General features: G+C 33.5%; 2 protein-coding genes across 3 annotated transcripts; one reads left to right on the plus strand and one right to left on the minus strand.

Moving 5' to 3' along the window:
- Positions 1-1,479: 1,479 nt before the first annotated feature.
- LOC111637416 (ral GTPase-activating protein subunit beta-like) lies at positions 1,480-13,796 on the plus strand. 2 transcript variants are annotated; one of them, XM_023382901.1, is made up of 17 exons: positions 1,483-1,727; positions 2,350-2,490; positions 3,099-3,113; positions 3,218-3,444; positions 3,523-3,663; positions 7,046-7,238; positions 11,132-11,220; positions 11,303-11,427; positions 11,497-11,664; positions 11,761-11,833; positions 11,912-12,082; positions 12,146-12,284; positions 12,360-12,536; positions 12,600-12,863; positions 12,974-13,115; positions 13,190-13,306; positions 13,377-13,796. In XM_023382901.1, exons 2-17 carry the CDS (start codon positions 2,370-2,372, stop codon positions 13,495-13,497), a joined length of 2,283 nt encoding a protein of 760 aa, XP_023238669.1. In that variant the 5' UTR covers positions 1,483-1,727; positions 2,350-2,369; the 3' UTR covers positions 13,498-13,796. The 2 variants fall into 2 exon arrangements, with proteins under 2 accessions (XP_023238670.1, XP_023238669.1); XM_023382902.1 differs by lacking the exon at positions 3,099-3,113 and having other exon boundaries at positions 1,480-1,727.
- A 5,104-nt stretch (positions 13,797-18,900) lies between these two features.
- Positions 18,901-21,110, minus strand: LOC111637424 (protein ZBED8-like). The gene is made up of 2 exons (XM_023382912.1): positions 20,287-21,110; positions 18,901-19,493 (listed from the first exon to the last, which is right to left on the minus strand). The coding sequence occupies exons 1-2, from the start codon at positions 20,678-20,680 to the stop codon at positions 18,937-18,939; spliced, it is 951 nt and encodes a 316-aa protein (XP_023238680.1). The 5' UTR covers positions 20,681-21,110; the 3' UTR covers positions 18,901-18,936.
- Between the last annotated feature and the right edge of the window lie 2,079 nt (positions 21,111-23,189).

Here is a 23,189-nt window from a genome sequence, read left to right on the forward strand (position 1 = left end):
CTTCCATTATAGGACCGGGTTACAGGTTAATTGTTATATTAAAGTTGGTAGCATACGGTTGGGAGGCCAAAACATCATGGAAAGCTTCTCTTTCAGTGTCATGAACATGTAAAATGAGATGTTCTCAAATAACAGTTGACAATTATTGAATGATAATGATCAATTATATATACAGTCGACCCCCCTATAAGATAGAGATACGTTCCATTCTTTAGGAATCCGATTTCTTACGAATCCTTCCAATCACAACCCGACACGTATCAAGTTTACAGACTACGGCTGTTTGAAAGATTTTCTTCCATAAAATTAATTGATTCTAGACTAATCCGACTCAACATTTCCAAAATACGTATATATTTTTTGGGAATAATCCGTATAAACTACGCTATAAACAAAAAATTGTAGGATTACTTACCGAGTGTCACCATTCGACATTGCCATTGCTCAACATTGTTTTCGTCGCGGAACAGCTCAGCAAAGAGCGGCCGATTTCTAACAACTTATTTTTCTGTGAAAACTTCGTAGAACTTCGGAGACATCATTAATATAAATAATTTTAATCGCCGTTGAATAAGAAATGTTTCTTTCACAAGAAATGTATAAAATTACAGTACTGTATTAGACTTACGGTACCTAATTTACATACTGACAGACGATAGTTAGCGTAAAAATCTCCGTAGCGTGGCGCCACGCTAGACGGCGGAAATTATATATTTAATTATAACAAAGTTACAATAAGTTAATATATAATTATATATACAGTACCTAATTTATATATAATTAATATATAATTATATGTACAGTACCTAATTTATATATAATTTATATAATACTGTCCAGACGATAGAAATCTCTCCGTAGCGTGGCGCTACGGACGGTGGGAAAGTAGTTCAGCTGCCCGATAACGTTTGAGGTAATTATAGGGAATTTTTACTGTTTTTTACGGATACTGGTCACAATTTTTTCGTAGTTTTATAGGAATCGTAATTATAGGGACCGTAATTATAGGGGGGTCGACTGTATACAACAAAAAATTGTGTTATTTTGGTTGAAGTCTGGGTTTTTGACAATCAGCAATAATTGAAAGCTTCCATTAACCAAACCTAAAGATCTTATATAAACATTATAAGCATCTCTGTATAAACCAGGATTTGAATCACAGATACAAATTCTGGTTTATACAGAGATGTTTATAACATAGGAACCATTCTTTAATAAACTTATACTTAATAAATTTTGATAATTTGATATATTTTATTATTTTTAGGAATTCATTATTAATTTTTATATTTATATAATATTTATTAGGATTTTGGAATGATTAGAAGAAAATATTAGATATGTTATACATTAAAAAGTAATTTATAAAAAATATATAAAATTCTCCAGTCTAATATATTGAAATTGTAAGTTAATTCTAACTAAAGCATTTCTAAATTTAATAAATTAATAAAAATAGTATTTTAATATTTAATTTATTTATGTATATTTAATGTTGAAAGTAAATAATTTATATTATCTGCATAGAAATTAACATTAGTGTGCTTTGCCAGAGTGCCTTAGAATAAATCATTGTAGGTTGCTTTTAAGACCTTTCTCACTATTAGTAGATCATCCAGAAGTAAGTGAAGGTTCTACGTCTAGACAAGGTTCTATATCTGATACATCTATAATTGATGCAGTCTTCAATCCTAGTTTGGATGAGCAAAGTGAACAAATATCTGCTGGTAATTGATTGTTTTCCAGCATTATCCTTGGAAACTAACACTACTGTTGACATTTTTTCAATTTTGCACTAATACCGTTTATCTTATCTCTTCTCTTATCTGAAAACGTTTCTGGTTGGAAAATTTTCTGTAATATATATATATAAAATTATTCTGGAATAAATGTTAATTCACGTTCATAACTTTCCTTTCAGTGCAGGTCTTTCTATTTATGAAGTTTTGTGGTGATGGGGCATGACTTTGTAAAATCAAATAAATCCTCTCTTCTTTCAATTTTCCTAGGAATAATAATAAGAATTTTGCATGTATGTTCTTAAGCATGAATATATTAAAATACTAACAAATATTATTTATTACATTAATGATGAATTAATAATTAACATTTTGTATAACAAATATTATCATTGGCAACTTGAAATCTATTAAAGATTTTATTTTGTATGTGTTTATTCTAAAGAATTTTTATAATTTATTTAATTTCTCAAAATAAATTAATGATTAAATTAAGTATGACTCTGTAAAATTAATATCAATAAAAAATTTTTTAATTAATCTTTTAAAAATATGTTATTTATAATTTCTTATATTATAATGCATAATTTTTTATATTTGTTAATTATAGATTCGGCCCATGCATTGTTTATGCGTGCAACATATTTGGTTTGTCATCGTTTGATTTCTTCGTGGAAAGCCGATCTTAATGTTTCTTTAGCTGCATTGGAAGTGTTATCGGGATTAGCACGGATTCATCTACCTTTAGAAAGTAAATTTAGAATTATTTTCTACAGATGTACTGGGTTATCGAATGTAAAGTTTACTTGCCAGGAATGGATTTGGTAACAGCAAAAGTTAATGTACCCAACTGACTCATCATGTGTCAAAGGCTTTTTATTTAGAATTTCATATGTTATTCCTTGAGTCTGTAGTAAATAAATGCCAAAATTTAAGTATTTCTCATGACATAGTGGCATGATAATAAACTCAATTGGCACATATGTTGTTATGACAACTCATAACCCAATTTAATTAATGCCAAATTAGTGGACTATTTTTGGCTATGTTAATGATAAGTTACTAATTAATTTGACTGAAGGTAGATGGATATGCTGCCATCTCATATTAATTTTAATAATTGAAAATTAATTTTTAATTTAGAAATTTCCAGAAGAATTCAATCCCGCAACTTCTGCTTACCATGTAGATGCATTGCTAATTATGCTACCCAACGTAGCCCAAAAATGGCCCAGTGATTTGGCAGATTTGTTTCTCGAGAGCAAACTTCTCATTTGATCACCTAGCATAATTACTTATACTTTATATTTTATTAAAATTTATTTAATGTACTTTATTTATTTTTATTTGGAAAAACAGTCCAGATTATTGCAGGTAAGATATTTTATACTATTATATTTTTCTTAAAGAATTAGTGAAGATTATTTTAAGTATTAGATAATTTTCTAATAAAACTTAGAATCTGTTAACATTTTCAGATTCTCAAGTGTGTCAGAAAGCCGTCAAATGGATCTGTGATTATATAGTTTACCAATGCTCACGTCCACCACCTGCTCACTCCAAAGATTTACATTCAACTATAGTAGCTGCATATCAGTGTGTAACCACATGGCTACTTGAACATCCTGATCTTTTAGAAAATAAAGACTGTGTACGAATTGTATTAGAAGTAGTTGAATTAGGTATATCAGGTTCAAAATCTATGGTACGTATAAGGTGTTTTTCTTCCTGAAATTATGAAAATTACTAAATAAAAAAATTTTTATTTTAATTAATTTTTTAGATTGATATTCCACATTCTTTGGCTTTACAAAATAAGTTACCAGAACCACCAAGACTTAAAGGAGAGAAAGAATTGAAACCAGTATCTATGAGAGTTAAAGATGCAGCTGAATCTGTTTTAGTTTGCATGTTAGATCATGTGGTATGCATTATTTCAATTCAGTTGTATTATTTTTATAGAAAAAAATAGTTAAATCTGATACAACATACTACAGATTTACTGGCATGCCAGTCTATCTGGGGAAATCAGGAAATCAGATATTTCCATCTAGTAAAAACTGGCATGCTGGTTTAAGTGAGGTTATATTGATACATCCCTCTCTAGAGAGAACATTAAAAAACAAACAAGTTTTTATTCTAAAACTGAGAAACTGTTAGCATTACATCAAAAACTATGATTATATGTTTAATTTCTTCATTTTGTCTTCTTTCTAACAATGTAAAATACTCCTGGAATTCCAAAAGTGCTTTTTTTATGTGTATTTTATTGTTATTTGATTCAAAAACAGAAAAATAAAGATATTGAATTTAAGAAACACTCTTTAAATTATCTCAGCTTACACCAATTAACATACTTTGTGTGAAATTTGAGAGGAAGGTGTTTAAGATCAGGATAGATGGTCAGTGTAGACTACATTGACTAACTATTATTACTGTTACTACTACTACTGCCAATTAGTTGTAAGTGTTTTATTGTCTTATAAATGAATCTTCCTGATTTTTCATTTGAGTAACATTGTAATTTGAGTGACTTAAAATCAAGAAGATAAATTCTTCCTGATTTTAAGTCACTCAAATTACAATGTTATTATTTTATTGTACTTGGAGGAATGTTTTCTTTAATGTTTAATTAACAATTAGTTTTGTTACATCTGATTAATTTTATATTTTAGTCATGGTTTAATAGGCATACCAATAACACAGGTTTCTGGCATGCTGGTCTCCTGTATTATGAAACATGTCTATCATTCAACAAAAATATGATGTTATTTAATACATAAATTATATAATATTTTTATAGCAGTAGAGAAAACAAAATTTTTCTTCATTGCAATTATATTCATAAAAAATGATATAACAGCAGGATCTGGAGTAATTTAATTTGCATTGTGACAATAATTCTAATTTTTCTGTCATTAGGGTTTGTTTGAGTACTATTTTCTTGTAGAATTTGCCATTGTCACAAAATCTGGATAAAGAAATAATTGATAAATGTTCAAAATAAAAGTTAATATCTTCTTACCATCATATGAGTTTACTATAGATATAGAATAGTATTTTTGATCTATGGTAGTGGCCATGAGAATTGCATCACCCATATAATTCTATAAAAATATGTTTAATTTAAAAAATAAAGTCTCATTAAGCTGAAAATGTATGCTAGAAACTGTAAAGGTTGAACTGTTCATGACATCAGAAAGATGAGAATGCTTTTCATTGGCTGACAGTCTACTGCAGCAATGTTTCTACTAATTGCACAGGTTTTTATACTAATGGTCAATGCAAAGATAAATAGCTTTTATAAGGAAAATGGAATATTTTGACAGTTAATAGTATAAAAAATCCTCAATTTTGCTATGAATGCTGAAGGTTTATCCCTTAATTTAATGAAATTAATCAGCATGTCAACTTAATGAAATCAACAGTTGTGCATTTGTTAAACAGCAGATATGAGCATTGCAACATTGAAAGAAAAGCTGGATTAGACAGAAAATACATGAGTACACTGTACCAGGATAGGAGACTGAAAAATCTCTACTTGTGAGAACATACATTGAGTTCTGAACTGAAAGTAAAGTGGGAAGAGCACTGAGTGCTCGAACTGTATAATGCCATCTGTGTAGTATGGGTTTAAAATCTACCATTCATATAAGAAGCTATTACTGACAAGTAAAATGCATACAGCTTATACAGCAGCTTATCTGGGTTAAACAGCATGTAATTAGATTAGAATGTTGACATTTAAGATTTTGTCATGTTTTAAGATTAATCCAAATTTAACCAGCATGAATCTGACAGCTTATCCTGTGTTAGATATAGAAAAGGTGATGTCTATAATAGGGATTGCTTGATGCAAATAGTAAAATTTCCAGTAAGTCAAATATTGTGGGGATGGATATCCAATAATGATGTCAGCAGACTAAACTTTATAAATGGGGTCTGTTCATGCATTGTGCTACAAAAATATCTTATCTACCAAGCTAATTCTAACAACCAAGGAACAATTTCATGACATGAAATACTGCATCTTCATGGATATCACTGCACCAAGATAGTGAGCAAAGTAAAATGTGTCTTTTCTCTATGGTTTATTATCATTATTGTCATATATACTGACAAACAAATTATTGTGAAGGTAAAAAATTTCCTACAAGAAGCCCAAATCAAATGCTTAAGTCATCCAGGTAACAGTTCTAACCACAACCCTATTTAGTACTGCTGACATATTATGAACATAAAAATTGTTGAGACATGGCCTAAAAATAAACAGCAACTATAGGAGTATTAGAAGAGTTTGGTATCACAATCTTGGTATAGAATATTTGAAGAAACTCGTCTGTCTGTGACAAGTGCAGCAAAGCTGTTAAGGCTTGAGGTGGCCCTATGAAATATCAGAAGCTCATTCAACAAGGAATAATTCATATTATGTTTATCAGGCCTACTTATGCTGTCATGTTTTTTACTTTCATAACTGTGGACAGCAAGTTCTTGCAATAGTACTCATTAACAGTATGGTGAGGCTGTGGTATAAAATAACACTTGCTAAGGCTCACTAACATTATATTTAATAAATAGCATGCTTTGGTTTCTTCTTCTTTATTAAAAATCGCAATTCTAACTTAAATATACTACTTTGTTGAATGCTTTTCAGTGTGTATTATAGGTGGTGCATTTCCATGCTACTACTATAATTTAAACCATTTTCAAGTTTTGTATTAGAATAGATTACATTTGCCATAAATTTACAATATAGAATATACAGTAGAGCGTCGTTTATCCGAAAGAATTCCAGTTGGCAAATTTAAATTTTCGCTAGTGCTGTGGCACTGCAATCTTTGGCTATGTCTTGGGCTACGCAAATATTTTACGTTTATGATACTAAATTAAGTTCTGAAGTATAATTTTTTATTGTTTTATATTTTTTAATATATTTATTTTGTTTGTACAAAATAAAGAAATAATTTTTAATGATACAATAGTCATGATTATTATTTTAAAAAGTTTACGTTAGGCTTAACATCGACAAAAATTCAACGTGAAGCGACACGCAACGGAGAAAAATTTCAACACAGGATAGGTTAATATATTTTTTCATACATAATCGGTTATCCGAAAAATAAGTTATCCGAACAACCCCAGTCTCCAATTGATTCGGATAAACGACGCTCTACTGTATTTTTCTATTGTTGTAATATCCAGAAAAGAATGATATTAATTTTATTATTATTATTTAATATAATTGTATTATATTTCATAAAATTATATATTTGATATATATTCTAATTTTATTTATTCTTTTATAGGGTTATTTTCCTCCTCCATACGGCTCTGAAACACTTTCATCATTGTTAGATGAGAAAACACTGTTGCAATATTGTAACAGTTGGAACGGAAGTAATCTTTCACCCGAGAATGCCATCGAGCATTTCCGATATTTTGTAACAGATAATTCCATAATTTTGGCACTTCTAGAAGAGCATTTAGGAAATGATCAAGGTTAGAATAAAATTATTTTCTTTGTTTTTCATAAAATTAGATATTGATAAACATTCTATATGCTGCACTGAATAAACTTCAGTTTAAAGATCTTTTGAAAATGATAAGATAAGCAATAATTCTTAGCAAAACATGTGCATTTATTTTTTTTGCATGCTGCTTTTTAAAAACACATATTTGTATAATTTGGATTGATTAAGTAAGTAAATATATATTTTAGATTTAAATTTATAAAAAGAAAATAGCAAAATCATAATTTAGCTTTGAAATAATTAATAAATCTTGAAAGCTTTCCCTATACATTTGAAGAAATTTAATTAAACATTTGTAGTCTGATTTTAGAAACATATCAATGACTGTTATTTTAATATATTTCATATCATTTTATCTAAAGATTATTTAAATATTTTTTCCTTCCTAAATTTAATACATGAAAGCAAAAATTATGATACATGGAATATGGTAATTATTTTTATTTAACCTTTCAAAAATATTCCTTTATATCTGCATTATTTTTAGATTGAATTACATTAAATAATTCTGCAAACTTTTTTATTGCTTAGTTTTTGTTGCTAATTTCAGTTTTGAATTTATGAACTGGTCAAACTAAAATTTGTTAAATAAAAAATTAAACAAAATTGTAAAAAATTACAAATGTCAAATTGGATTAATGGTCTAATTTAATACCAACAATCAGATCTTTGTATTTCTTAAAATAAGAGTAGGATATAATTTGTAATATCTGAGGATAAGGAAAAGTTTACTCTCTTGTATATTTGTTCCATTTATTTATTGTCTTATCATGTTATCAAAATATTTGTGATGCCATATACATGCAGTTATTTCATATGCTACCAGAAGCAAAGAATATACCTGAATTTATTGAACTTATGGTGCTAGTGGATTGATTTGTAACAGTAAAACCAAAATCAGATCTTGTGATGATGATATGCTAAATGATTGCAATAAAGATGTTTGACTGCTTTTAGTTTATACTAATTCTATTTAGTATAAGTATCTACTGTAATATGATTTAGTTTTGTATTATTTTAGGAAATTTTGATATAAAATGTAGTAAAACTTCACTTTGTGGCCACTTTGCTTATGTTGCCATTCCTGAAATTCCTCTGTAAAACTACATAAGTTTTAATATAAATCAAACTGCATATTGATGGTCACCTCACTTAAGTGGCTAGATAGGATTGTCCAAAAGTAACATTTTTCTCCATTTACATGGACAACAGAAAAAGAACTCATGTGTTCTTAAACTCAAAATATTCTTTAAAGCATTTAAATGGAATTTAGTTTTGTTGCTATAGTTTTGGAGCAGTTTGCTGTGATCCTTTCAACAGATTACAGTCAAATGAAATAAATGTTCACTTACACTTGACAAATTAATTCATCCCTAGTATTTAGTAAGAAGACAGCAATCATATATTTGTTTAATAATTTTATACAAAATCTGATTGTATTTTATAAAAATGCAACTATGTAAATCAGTGACAATCCATCTACTTCACTGAGTACGTCACTTGCAACACTCGACAAAGAAAAATATCAATGAACCTGATGTAAAAGCTGGTCTAATTATTGGACACTTCTGCACATTTAGTGACTTCCAGTTAATAATTTTCTTCTAAATTCTCCTATTAAATGATAGTATTTAAGTAAAAACTGTACTATTATTTCACAAACAATATTATTTTCATTAGGGTATTGAAATGTAATATACTGTAAACAGCTAACATTTACTGTACAGTATATGTATTCTGTATTTCAATGCCCTATTCAGTGCTAATACCCCGTATGAAAGTTTGAATTACCGGTAATGTATATTGTGAAGGATTTGCAGTATTATGTGAATTTTCCATTTTATTTTCTGTCTACTTTTATAATCATGTAATTTTTAGCATGATTCAGTATGGTACTCTAACTATAGTTCTGTATGCCAATTTTTTCATAACCCCTCTGAGGTGGTCACATAAGTGAGGTACTATAAAAAAATTTCCCAAATCCTTTAAAATCTAGCAAGAAAATTTTACATAATAAACAATTTTGAATTTTTCAAAGCTATTTTGAGGTTATACTTCTATAAAAATCGACTTGTATGGTTTAAATTTAAATTAATTTTGTAAATTCACATATTGTGTGTATATGTGTCTGATTTATCTATAGAAGTCAAAATTGTTCTTTATATATAATTTCCTTGTTGCATTTGAAAAGTTTTTTTAGACTTCAAATAATTTGAATTTTTAAATAAATTAAAGTGATTAATTTTAACAGTAAATGGTAATAGTTTATTATTGTACTAAATTTATCTACTCATCAGTAGACTTTATAACATTTTTGAATCAGTAATTTTTGGCAAATGAATTACTGTATTTTCTCAATTCTAATGTGCTTTCAAATCTAATGCACATCAGATTTTTAAGACATCAAAATTTGAAAAAAGTAAGCTTGTACATGTAATGCATGCCCTATATCACTGAAAACCCAGCCTTAGAAAAGTTCATGTATTTAGACAGTAATAAACACATTTTTGGAAAGTGTTTTAAATTCATGTCTACAGTGCTTTCTGATGACTACATTATCAGAGGATCTGCAGACCAATATAAAATCATAGACAAAATTACTGTACAGTCAACATTTTAAGAGTGAGATTCATGTCATTATGCACAAATAAGAAATTAACCAGATATGTATTAGGGGCAGTCAAATGAAAACAAGACAGATGGGGAAAAAAGTAAGTAAACTGTTTATTATTTAAAAAGTAATTGCCATAACTGTTAATACATTTATCCCACTGTGAGATAAGATGGTCAATGCCTTCATAGAAAAATGTTTGCGGTTGCTACGGAACCATGATTGTACCCAGGTGTCCACCGTTTCGTCCGAAGCAAATTGACATCCACAAATGTCTTTCTTCGGGGCTCCAAAAATATGGAAATTGCATGGGGAGAAATCAGGACTGTATGGAGGATGTGTATGGACTATGCTGCAGAAGTTCCCAGCGAAACTTCTGCAGCATAGTCAAAACAACCTTGGTAACATGTGGGTGGTCATTATCCTGCAACAGAATGATGCTGTCTGTTAACATTCCTGGGTGTTTGGATTTGATGGCACACTTCAATTTTTGCAAAGTTTCTATGTACCACTTGGCGTTAATTGTGGCACCGTGTTCCAGAAAGTCAACAAGCAGTGGACCTCCATAATGATATTGGATGCACACACAACTCGCCGACCTCACTTCGAGCACGTCTAACAGACAAATGGCACAGTGGTGAACATTTACGCTGTTCCTTCCTGATTCCCAATAGAGGGCACTTCTATATACACATCTATCTGCATTACCAACTTCTGTGTCACACTTGTTATATAGTCTGTCTCGTTTTCATTTGACTGCCCCTAATAGTGTCAAACTAAAATGTCTATGTACATATTCTTTGACATAATGGATAACTTTACTTAAACATAACTTTATAGGAGACTCATCTGCCAGACATTATTCATTTAACTTGCTGTAGTTCAAAACTCCACCAAACTGTTCCAAAACTAAAATAGTGGGAGGGACTTGTATACCTTGTTTTTGCTGACAATGTACTATATGTGAATTGCCAAGCAGAGTGAAGAAAAGGTGACACAAACAAAGCTGCATTACAAAATAGGTTGACTTCAATTCTAATGTGCACCCCAATTTATAAGAAAAGAAAAGTTCAAAGAAAAAAAAAGAAAAGAAAAGACTTAACATTAGAAGTGAGAAAACACAGTATTTAAAAATTTAAAATATATTTCTATTATATAGAAATGCAATCATATTCAGTTAGAAAATTAATTCAAAAGCTGCTAATAGTAATCTATTATTTTAATATTAAAAAAATTAAATTTTTTAAAAGACCCTCAGCCCACTGTAACAGCATTGATTCGAGGTCCATTTGGGAGGAATGCCTGGGCAATGCAACTCCGCCATTTACCTCGTCACAAAGTAAATTCATCTTATGTCTTTTTTAAACAGAGATTGCATTTTATAACAATTCTTTTGCTAATTTTCTACTGTACATTTTTAGTCTGGATCAAAAATGCAAATGACAAATCCTGGAAGACCTTTGCCAATGAATAATTTAGGAATTCATTACAAGATACGTCCTCGCTATTTTCCAGAATGTGTAGAAAGGATACCTCTTACCAAAGCGTAAATATGCATCATTATATTTTTTCCACATGTTAATTTATTATTTAATCTAAATTGTTATATCTGTAGAGATAAAAGTATTCCACCTCTTGAAAGTGTTATTGGAGATCCTGTTGAACATGAAAAGCTCTCAAAACTTGTTGACAATCAAATTGCTTTTGAAGAAGCTGTTGAGCGGCAGATCAAAGCAAGTGAAAGAAAATATCCAAATCCCGAAACTGAATGCAGAGCTCCGAGGTAATTGACTTAAAAATTCAACATGTTTAGTTCATATAGCAAATATAAAATATATTATTTTATAAAATAAATTACAAAAATATAATTAATTTCCAGTATTTGTCAAGAATTTCAAACATCTCGTCTCCTCCTCTCCCACTTAGGACTTCTATCTCTTGAGACTTTAAAGGTGAAACAAAAGTATTTTTATATTTTGAAAGAGTATTCACTATATATTTTGCTAATAGATATAATTACTTATTTTAAGGATTCATTGACACAACCATTGCCATCATTAATGGCTCTGGATCAGAAGCAATCGGGGTTCTTCAAACAGTTGGACATATTGGATAGGATATCTACCCGAACGAGTGATACAGTGTTTGTATTTTATATGAGGAGTGGACAAGCTTCTGCTGAAGAAATTCTTGATAATGTTGTAAGTTTTTAGATTTTAATTTAAGCAGTTTGAATCAAAATTTTTATTACTTTTATTTCTTAGACAAGTCACCAAAATATTCATCCTCACTTTTTGGAATTTCTTTTATCTTTGGGATGGCCAGTTGATGTATCTAAACATGCCGGATGGACTGGCCATACATCTACTGCTTGGAAAGTTCAGAAGCCAAATGAAGATTTTGGTAATTTCTGTATTTAATTTTATTTTCAATTATTTTTGTACATAGATTTCAAATCAAGATTAAAATAATTGCTAGATATACCTTCTGATCATGGCGGAAGTTTATATAATGGAGAACATCAAGTGTTATATTGGTCAGACGTGTTATCAGAAATTGCATTTGTTGTTCCTTCAAAAACAAAATCTCATCTGAACGACGAACTGAAAGATGATGATGATGATTCATTGGGAGAAGTGACATTAAGAATAAAAGGTTATAAATAAAATAAATGAAAAGTATGAATTAAACTTTAAAAAATAATAATATATTTAACAGTTCCAGTCAGACCAGATACATCACCCAAAGAAAATGATAGGCGAATGACATCATTAGATGAAGGCACTGATCCCTCTCATTTGTCAGATATTTCCAAACCAAGGGCTCTCTCTCTTAATTTGGAATGTCCAGATATTCATCTACAGAGTGGAAGAAGTTCTGGTCGCAAATTTGGACGTCAGCAAAGCACCTCAATTGGTTGTGAAGCTAAGGTTATTGTTGTTTGGCTAGAGAGTTTGGATGACTATCTTTCTTTTCCTCTTTGTAAGTATTAAATGTTGATCTTATGTAAAATAATAGTTTTACATAAGATCAACATTTTGTTCAATTAAGATCAAAATATAATTGTATACTTGATAATTATATTTTTTAAGCCGATTTGCTTCCGTACACGACAACTGGATTAGAATCCAATGCTTTTACACCTCGCTGTCCTGAGAAAGATTCTTATGTTATTTTCATTCATGCACTGCAGAGTGGGTTATTTCACATTAAAATGCAAGGTCCAGTTGGTCGGTTAGTAATTTTAGAGCTTTCTATACAGTAAATTAATATTATGTAACAAGTTACTGAAAACATTTTTTTTATAGTATGACGCTTGCTCTTCCATTGGTCGACGGTATGGTAGTGAGCAGACGTACTCTGGGAACTTTAGTAAGGCAGACAGCTCTGAACTTGTGCCGCAGAAAACGATTAGATTCAGAGAAGTAAGTAGGTTTTTAATACTAATAGCGGTGAAACCCTTTGACCATCTGTAAAACTAAAATTTATTTATAGCTGTCCCCCTCCCCATGTTCGTCGAAGACAAAAAATACAAGACATTGTAAGCAAATATCATTTAAAATTATCAGAACCCGAGTTCTACACTTCATTATTTTCTTCTGCAATGGCAAGTTGAATCAATAGATGTACTGTACAAAAATTATATGTATATACATTGTACAATTTTAAATTAAAAGATTGCACTATTGTACAGGAACATTAATGTTCAGGATTAACTTAATTTTCAAACGAATCTTATTTGTAGTTTAATTTCACTCAAATACTAATTTTTAAGTGAAACTTTCATTCCTGCAGACATAGATTCTATTCCATTTAACTTCAATTAATTAGTTGCAGTTTGTTCACATTAAATCTTTAAAAAGTTATATATTAATACAATAATGTAGATATTTAAAATAAACTATTATTTATATTCAGCATCATGTTTGTTTAATTTTTGAACATAAAGGCATTAATCTAAATATATCAGAGAGATACTTAAGTTTTTAATTTAATAAATTAAAAGTATAAAACAGTGAAGCTTGCCATATTCATTTTTACAGTAAGAATACTAAATATAACAATTAATTTCATATATTCTGAGCTTTGATGCCGTTTTTTTTTTCAAACCCACTACTGGGTTTAGCTAGACCCAAAATGGGGCAGCTGTGTGGCGAGGGATGGGTCTGACATATCCAAGGCAGACCACCCCCAAAAAATTCCTGCTGTTTTTATCACCCAGATTTGGTTTCATATCTCCCATGGCAGTAGGCCAACACCTTAACTTCCTTGCCATCTGGTTGGCTTTTCATATAGTTTTAAATAATTACTTGAATAATAGAAATATATGTTTTGAAAGTTATTCTCACAAACTATAATTTCTGAAATTTTATTATACAGTAAAACACGTGTACCAGAATTATGAAGTATTGCATTATTTTCTTCATTTTAGCAGGTTTGTTTCACAGTAATTTTATAATAATAAAATTTTAATATTAGGCTTAATCAAGATTTATACAATTCTAACTAAAGACGGACATATTCAAATGCAAGTATTGAGAATTATTTGCTCATTGAAGTTGTTCCCAAGAACTTTGAGAGATATCAGAATAAGCAGATTTCCGGAATGCAATACTTATTGGCACAGACGATGGTTAACTTGTGAATTCAACTATCAATACTTAAACCTAGTATCTTGTCCCACCATCAGAAATTCTATTTGCATTACAATAACACAGAGACCAAGTTATTCAGTGACTTAGAGGAATTTTAATACTCTAGTAAACATTTATAAAAAACTTAAAAAAATTTCAAATTAAAATATGACAAGGCTCTTTTTTACATAGGACAATAAAATGTTGACTTCTTGCCATAAATTTTTTAATGCATTTGACTTGCCCTACTTTTCCTACTTTCTTGAGGCCTACACTGATCATAGAGAAAATCTAAACATATTTTTGCTCTTAGAGAGGGACAAACTTTGACTTATAAATTTTTATGCTTATGTGAGATATGCATTGGGTCACGGGTTAAGTCCCAATTGACCACTTACTCTGCACAGGCTGGTAAAACCCGATCTCGGGGTCGGATGGCTAGGAAGGCAAATCGAGTGGGGAGTGCGTCGGTAAGTCGGCAGGCGTCCTTAAGTGACAGGAGACAGGTTTAACAAAACAACAAAGCATTTATTGAATAACTAAATCTAACTCTACAAGAGGTGAACTTACTACTAAGGTTAAATGCGGTTATATTAAAATATTTACAGAAATTGGCGACGAATTTCATAGCTATGTCGCTGACCTAATTTCTAGTTCGAGAGAGAGCGCTTTTACAAATTCTAACCCCTAAATACCTCTCGGTGGAAGGGTGAGTTGGCGAATGTCGTCTGTATGGAAGGGTGTAGTGTCTTCCGTGTCTTCTTGCCAATGTCCTCTCTCTGTAGCTGGATCAAGTCCACTATATGGTGGTTCGGGAGTCGAGGTGGGCACTATCACAAAGTACAACTTCCTATGACGAATTGCCCTGAGCTTCTTCTTCTTTATTTGTTTATAGTCTTTATATAGTCTGTTTATATGTCTTTATAGGCTCTCTCTCCGATTCACTGACTCTCCAGTTCCGTCACTTAAATCTCCTCGTTCGTGTGATGTATTCTTCTAACGCCGCCACTAGGTGGCGGGGGTTGATCTGTCTTGTCGGCGCATAGATCACCCTCAGTGTGCTATTATTGTTTAATTGTTCCTCCCAGGTCTCTGATGGCTATTTCATATTTCGGACATTTGAGCCAGTAGTGCGCCACCGTTTCCCTCTCCATACAGTGAGGGCATTGAGGCGTGTTGTGTAGCCGTCTGGAGTGCAAAAAGTCATTCAAAGGGGCCGTTTCCGTGCACAAACGCACGAATAACATCTCCATGCCCCTGTTTGATGCGTATTAATAGTGCCAGTTGACAAACAGACGAAGATAGTCCCTTCCCTTTCCCTTCAAATCTGTTGACCAAGAGTCCAATAGCCTATGAACAACCCGAGCCCTTTCCACCCGTGCCACGTCCCTCGGCAGTAACGTCCGCCAGATCGTTCCATTGGGTTCCCCGAACCTCGCCACCCTATCTGCTTCTTTGTTAAGTGGCACCCCGGTACGCGCTGGGGTCCATCCTGCCACACAGGCCGCCCTCCTTGTTCCAATGCCCGCCACCAGGTCTATTATTGCCCCCGGGGACGAAAACCCCACGTTTGCAACAGCATTGAGTACTGACAAGCTATCCGAGAAGACAGTGCACGGCTCCTGAAACTGCGTTATCACCCTTAGGAGGCAGGAGACCCTGTGCCTCCGCCCCAAACACACTGCAGGCCTCGTGGAGCATCCAAACCTCTGAAATCCCCTGCGTCGGGACCACCACCCCTATGGACATCCGGCCCCCCGTCTTAGAGGCGTCCACCCCCAGGTGTACCCACTTAGGCCACTTAGTATCCGTCGTCCAACAGAATTGAGCCCTATAAGCTTCAGGTAGGAGCCCTGCTACCTCCCCATAGTTTGTCAGACTCAATCTTCTCCTGACATCCTCCACTTCTGGTGGCACCGACTGTTGTCTATAAATCTGGTTGAGCGGAAGTTTTGTGCGGCTGGCTTCCTCATACAGCCGGGCAACATACGGCATTTGGTTTTGCCTCCATTTATAGTATAAAAGACCCACCTTCAATGCCAGGATCCTGTATAACGGACTATACCTCCCTCTCGAGATGTTAACCATCCCGTGCTGTAACACCCTCATCCTTATCCGTTCCTGCAGTGGGATGTAGTTGGTTTTGGCATAGATCGACCTCAGAGGGGTTGTTCTTGGGACTCCCAAGGCTGTCCGCAATGCTTCCTTTATCAGCCTTTCGATCCGGTTTATTGTCGTTCGCGGTGCCCCCGCCAGCACTGGGGCCCCAAACTCTGCCATTGGGCACAACACCACCCTGGTGAGTCTCAGAATACACTCCCATCTGGCACCATTTCGTCTCGAGGTGAAATACTTTAAGAATATCCCTGCTGCGTTAGCTTCAACTGCAGATAGTCTGCATGAACCTTCCAAGTGAATGTTTGATGGAAATGGACCCCCAGGATCCTCATCTCTTCCCTTTGGGGAATAACACCTGAGCCCAAAGTCAACATTACCGCCGGCCTTGTCTTTTTCGGTGATAAGTCCATCACCCTGCTTTTCTTCGCCGAGAATGAAAGACTCTAGGTGGACGTTCAGTAGTCTAATAAATCCAGCGCCGTCTGCGCATACTTCACCGCGCATGCCTGGTTCGCACTGGATGCTATTATGAAGATATCGTCCGCATACACCACCATCTTGACCGTGGTCGGCAATACCGTCCACAAATCGGCCATGTAGCATGTAAATAACAGGGGTGCCAAGACGCTCTCCTGTGGGACCCCCTGCACAAAGTCGTGACGTTCTGAAACCACACCTCTCCATCGCACCCTGAACAACCGTTGAATTAGGAAGGACTCCATCCATCGTAAAGCCTTGCCGCTTATCCCCAACGTTGCCATCTTTTCCAGGAGCCCATATTGACACACAGAGTTGTACACCCCCTCCAAGTCCAGAGCTATCATATAAGTCCACTTGAATTGGGCGCGGGCAATCACCCTGACCTTCCGGAGATTCGAGCTTTTATATCATTAGCGTGGGAAAACTGTCACGTGATTGACTTTTGTTGACAATGATGGTGCATTCTTCACACCTAACTGTAAACTTCCTCAGCTAGTCGTTATACAATCGGTGAAATCCGATCTAGTTAAATTCTTTGGGTTCTTTCCGAAGACAATTAACAGAAAATTTGGATTTTTTTTAAAAGCCCGTAAAAATCCACGAGCTCACATCATTTTCCACTTTCTTTAAAATTATACTTGTGAGTATAATTTTAACTTTGGAATACTCTCTCTTTTGGCATGGGATTTCCCGACAATAACAAAAATTGTTCCGATGACTAAACATTTTCCGACAATAACAATTTCGACTGTTGATGCGTTACATGGGCAGTTAGCATTCACAACGCGATTTACAATATGATAACTGGCCATAAGAAGATTGTTGACCTACTGCCACAGTTCCGTTGGTGAATCAGTTGTTGATGCTGGCTATTAGTTGACTTGGAGAGAGTTTCAAAGTTCACTGTTGATATCTTCGACGTGAGTCGTTGACCTTGGAGTAACGTGGACTTCCTGTTGATGGAGCTGTCTCCGTTGAATTGTCCTCGTTGAATCCGGGACTTGCATTGTCAAAAAGTCACAAAGTTCACTACACACTAAATTCCAAGTTGCAGGATCAAATGATGCAAAAATATTGGTGTTTGGCAGATATGTCTAATGTATGTGATTTTGTTTTTATCAACGAATTGTTTTTCTCTACGGCTGGGTTGTAGTAAACGTTTTGTGTGTGTTGTTTTCTATGACAGTCTAAGGCAATGTTTCCCAACCTTTTTTAGGCCATGCCCCACCTTAACATTTCTAAAATTTTTATGTCCCCCATACATAATTTTTAACCTTTAAAAATTGTTTTGTTCCCTTAAGAAATATAAATGATAAGTTTTAGGAAGAAATCACTATAAAATTGTTATCAAAACATCGTAAGTAAAATTTCAAAACATATAATGAAAAACTGAAATTCAAAATAATTTTAATATTGATTTTTCTATATTCATTTAGTGCGATCCTTGTGCTTGATGCTTGCTGCACAGAGATTTTATATTAGGTTCCAATTTACTTAGCTTTAATCTCAAGTCTCCACGTTGTGTTATAATCAAGTCGATTTCTTTTTTTTATCAGTAAATCATTTACAGCACTAAATCCACATTCAGCTAAATATGAAGATGGAAACTGGTAGTAAAAGTTTTCTTGCACATTTGGTTGCATTTGGGTATTTAGTTTCAGTTTCTTCACAAAGCCATGCCATCGCTCCTTTTATATTAAATAAAGTTTTTACTGATTCATCATTTTGCAATTCTGCGAGTTCTTCTTGATACTGCATATTTGATATATCAGACAAATCCACTAATATTGGCTGCATCATCCATGTTGGGAAATCAATTTGTTTTAAATCAGAAAATCTTTCTTTAAATCAGCGGATAGAATATTCAAATGATCGACAATAACAAGTAAAGCAGTATCAGTTACTTCACATTTTTGGAGCCAATGAAACTGTTCAAAGTTTTTGTTGTTAATATGTTTCTGATATAACTCTATATTGGTAATGAAACCAAATATCTTTGCTTTTGCATCGACAAGTGTTTTATTTGGTCCTTGAAGTTGCTTATTTAATATATTTAGTTTTTCAAAGATATCGGCTAAATAACTTACAAATGCTTTACCATTGATTGTTAACAGATACTTCATTTCAGGTTTGTCGCTTAAAAAATCACTAAGAGTATCAAACAGTTGCATAAATCTTTTCAAGCAGTTTCCTTTGGATAGCCATCTTACTTCAGTATGAAGTAAAAGTCTCACATGGTCTTCATTTTGTTCTTCACAAAATAACTTGAAAAGACGCTCACATTTGGCACTAGCTTTAATAGCATTAACACACTTTATTACTGCATGTAGTACTTCATTTAGAACAGACGAGATATTTTTAGCTACCAAGTTTTCCTTATGTGACCGTAGGGTTGGTGTCTCATTGACACCACGTCAGGAGACCTAAATCTGACACCACCATGTCTCTGAGGACTTGGAAATCGCGACGTTATGTCACGCGAGCGGTTGCGGGTGAGCGATTGGGTTCGGAGTAGAGGTGAGGAAGTAACTTAATCGGATTCCATGGTTGCTAACAATTAACAATTTTAATGAAACTAAAGGAAATACAAAGAGAGGTAATTTCGGTCATAGTTCCCCTATTCAAGAGAGGTCCGTCGAGAGAGAGAGTTTACAAACGAATCGCGGGTTGATAAATACCTTGTCGATGGACTGTTCTTTCCACTAGTTCCGAATCTTGTCCGTTCACTGGTGTGGAGGCACGGAGGAGTGTAGAGGCTTAATCAAGCACAATTTTTTTTTCTCGGGTTTTAATCCTGGGTCACGATTTTAATTCGGGAGGACAACTTTGTTGAGCGGACTTTTTGAAGACGACTTTTGTAGAGGGACTTCGGATGACAACTGACCTCGGAGTCTTTTTTCTTTTCTCTTCTTATTCCTCTTGGGTTTTTTCCATGAGGTCAGGTGGTTGTTGTTAAGAGTCTGGCGTCCAATATGGGCTCTCCATCGAAAGTTCCTGGTGACACATCCCCGACTAACTGGATCCGACTCAATAAGGAACAAACTCCGTGGGAAATAATTTTTATGGCTTTTAGCCTAACTTGATAAAACGCTCGAATTTAACCGATTAAAGTTTCCAATAATTAAAATTTAAAATAACACTTTATTGTGGGTCTGTTCGTCCCTCACACTTATGAATAACACAATGTACAATAATCATTTCTGGATTCGCATCTTTCATCAATTTTAAGCAGCTATTTTTCTTGACCATCATATTAGGGGCGCCATCTGCAGCACAAGATGTTATATTTTTCATTGGTATATCATTGACATCTAAGTAGATTTTTAACTTATTATATATATCTTTGGAGGTAGTGGTGCTTTCTAATCTTTTACAGAACAACATTTCTTCAGCAAAATGCCCTTCATCAATATATCTTACATAGGTTATCAATACTGCCTCACTGTCTCTCAAAGTTGATTCATCCATTTGTACTGAGAAATTTCTTGTTCTCAGCTTTTCAACAAGTTGTTTCTCAATATCTTCACTCATTTCGTCTATTCTTCTGCTAACAGTATTGAGTGGCATAGCTTTTACATCTTTGTCATCTTTTTCCAGAACCGTTTTAAGAAATGCTGATATTGACGGTTTTATCAAATTCTCTCCTATGTGTGATTTTTTCCAGTTTTAGCGATTAATAAAGAAATTTGATAACTAGCCTCAGAAAGACGATTATTTGTTAAAGAACGAGCAGTAAATAGAGACTGTAATGTTGTTGTTTTTTCAAACTTTTCCTGTAAAGTTTTAAAGTGCTCAAATCTGAATTTATATGAGCACTATGTTTCGCCTTCAAATGCGCCTCAAGATGACCTCGTTTCATTGATTCGTTGGTCAAGCATTGCTGGCATAAAAGACAAAACGGCATCCGCTCATCGTGAACAGCGGGTATGAACTCAAATTTTAAATATTTCTCCGAATATTGACGAGTTTTTTTCTTGTTTGTTCCACTCATTTTATTATGGGCTAAAAAAATCAATTAAAAAACAATATAATAAAATATGTGTTAAAATTGAAAACGGCATCCGCTCATCGTGAACAGCGGGTATGAACTCAAATTTTAAATATTTCTCCGAATATTGACGAGTTTTTTTCTTGTTTGTTCCACTCATTTTATTATGGGCTAAAAAAATCAATTAAAAAACAATATAATAAAATATGTGTTAAAATTAATTCAATATGACAGAGTAAATGTATACGCAAAGAAACATATTTATTTAAATGTATATAATACATTACCGATATTTTTTTTCACTTATATATATTTGTTAAATCAACGATTAATTGACGGACACTTATTTCAAATCAACACCAACTGAATGATGTGAAACACTACAGAAGTTGAGTTGGGCCAATTAGGTGCGAACAACGTTACGGCTGGTGATCGCTAATTGGTCGGCCGGGAATCACGCCCCATCACATTTGCATAGTGCTACGGTTCAGTAAGCACTAATTGGTCATCGAGCCCAATGTCGACGCTATGAAAAGGTTAAGTTGAAGCGAGAGTGGAAAGTCCACTCTAGCACGGGAACTTCGTAAGTTCAGTACGACACAACCAGATATACGTCACTCTCGTTTAAGTTAGACTTGGGAAATTTTTGTTCAACAGTAAATGTGAATTCTTCTTCATGGAAAAATAAGACATCCCCTTAAAATAAGACCTAGCGCATCTTTAAGAGCAAAAATTAATATAAGACACTGTCTTATTTTCGGGGAAACACGGTAATAATTATTTACAGCATTTTTTTAAGAATTTGCCTTTTTTGTTAAATTTGTCACCGATATCTAGCATTGCATTTAAATAACCCAAAGCGAAAGGGTTAAAGTCGTGTCGAGTCCATTTTTAAATCGCCCCCCTTAACTATCAAATTGCCCCCCTGTGGGGCGTGGGCCCCACGTTGGGAAACACTGATCTAAGGTATGTATTTGTAGTATGGTTCCTCGGTGTGTGGTAGCATGTTTTCGTGCAAGCCTTTGATGTCTTATGTTTGCTATTTTGATTATGTCAATATAAGTACAGTGGTACCGCGTACTTCGAACTTAATATTCCCAGGAGAACGTTCGAAGTCCGAATCAGTTTTTCTCATCAGAAATAACGGAAAGTGAATTAATCCATTTCTAAACCCTAAACAATATGCATTTCGATAAACTTAAACAGCAAATTACATTAAGGGAAAATAACAATTAAATATCCTAATAAATTAAAATAATACGTAAATACTATATAATAAAATGTAAATTGGCCGCACCCCGTTGACTTGGGCACGCTTCGCTATAAGTTCTTTTTCATTTCAATTGTAGATATTACAACCTTCCTCTTAGACTTTAATTAATAAGTAAAGGTTACATTGGTTGAACAGAAAGCTTTTGCATATTTTTTAACAGCTGAGGTTATTTAATTATAACAGTTGTGAAACTTAACACATTACTGCTAATGAGAGTTTTATAACCAAATATACCGAAAATGAAACTCGACTGTAGTCAACAGAGCCGGCCCTACCATAAGGCGAAAGGAGCAGCCGCTCCAGGCGCTAAGTCCTAGGGGGCGCCTCAGTGGTAAAGAAAATTAAAGGGTATAAATTTGGGGCAACCAAGGGCAGTGGTGTAGCGAAGGGGTGCAAGGGGGTGTATCAAGCACCGGGCGCCACTCGCAGAGGGGCGCCCAAAGGGTCTCCAAGACAAACTATATGTGTTTCTGTAGGGGGCGCCAATAATAAAGGCTGGTATACACGGTAAGGAAATCCTTTGAGGATTAACCGGGATTTTTTTTTCTATCTATCCATTTTTAAATAAAAATAATTCTTTATACGTTGGGAGATATTTTAATAAGTTTTGTAAATTACTATGTTCGATCCAGCCAGTTATATCCGAGTTTTTTTTGTCTGTTAAGCACATCCTTTGAGGATTTCCTTACCGTGTATACCAGCTTTAAAGTGTCGTGCCCCGAGCGCCAGTTATGTTCGCTACGCTACTGACCAAGGGGGCGCCATAATAGGATCTCGCTCCATCCTAAAACTTGCCTCGGGCCGGCACTGCTTAC

Source organism: Centruroides sculpturatus, unplaced genomic scaffold, assembly GCF_000671375.1.
Source record: "Centruroides sculpturatus isolate CEXI.00-Female unplaced genomic scaffold, Cexi_2.0 scaffold172, whole genome shotgun sequence".
Classification (NCBI taxonomy): domain Eukaryota; kingdom Metazoa; phylum Arthropoda; class Arachnida; order Scorpiones; family Buthidae; genus Centruroides; species Centruroides sculpturatus.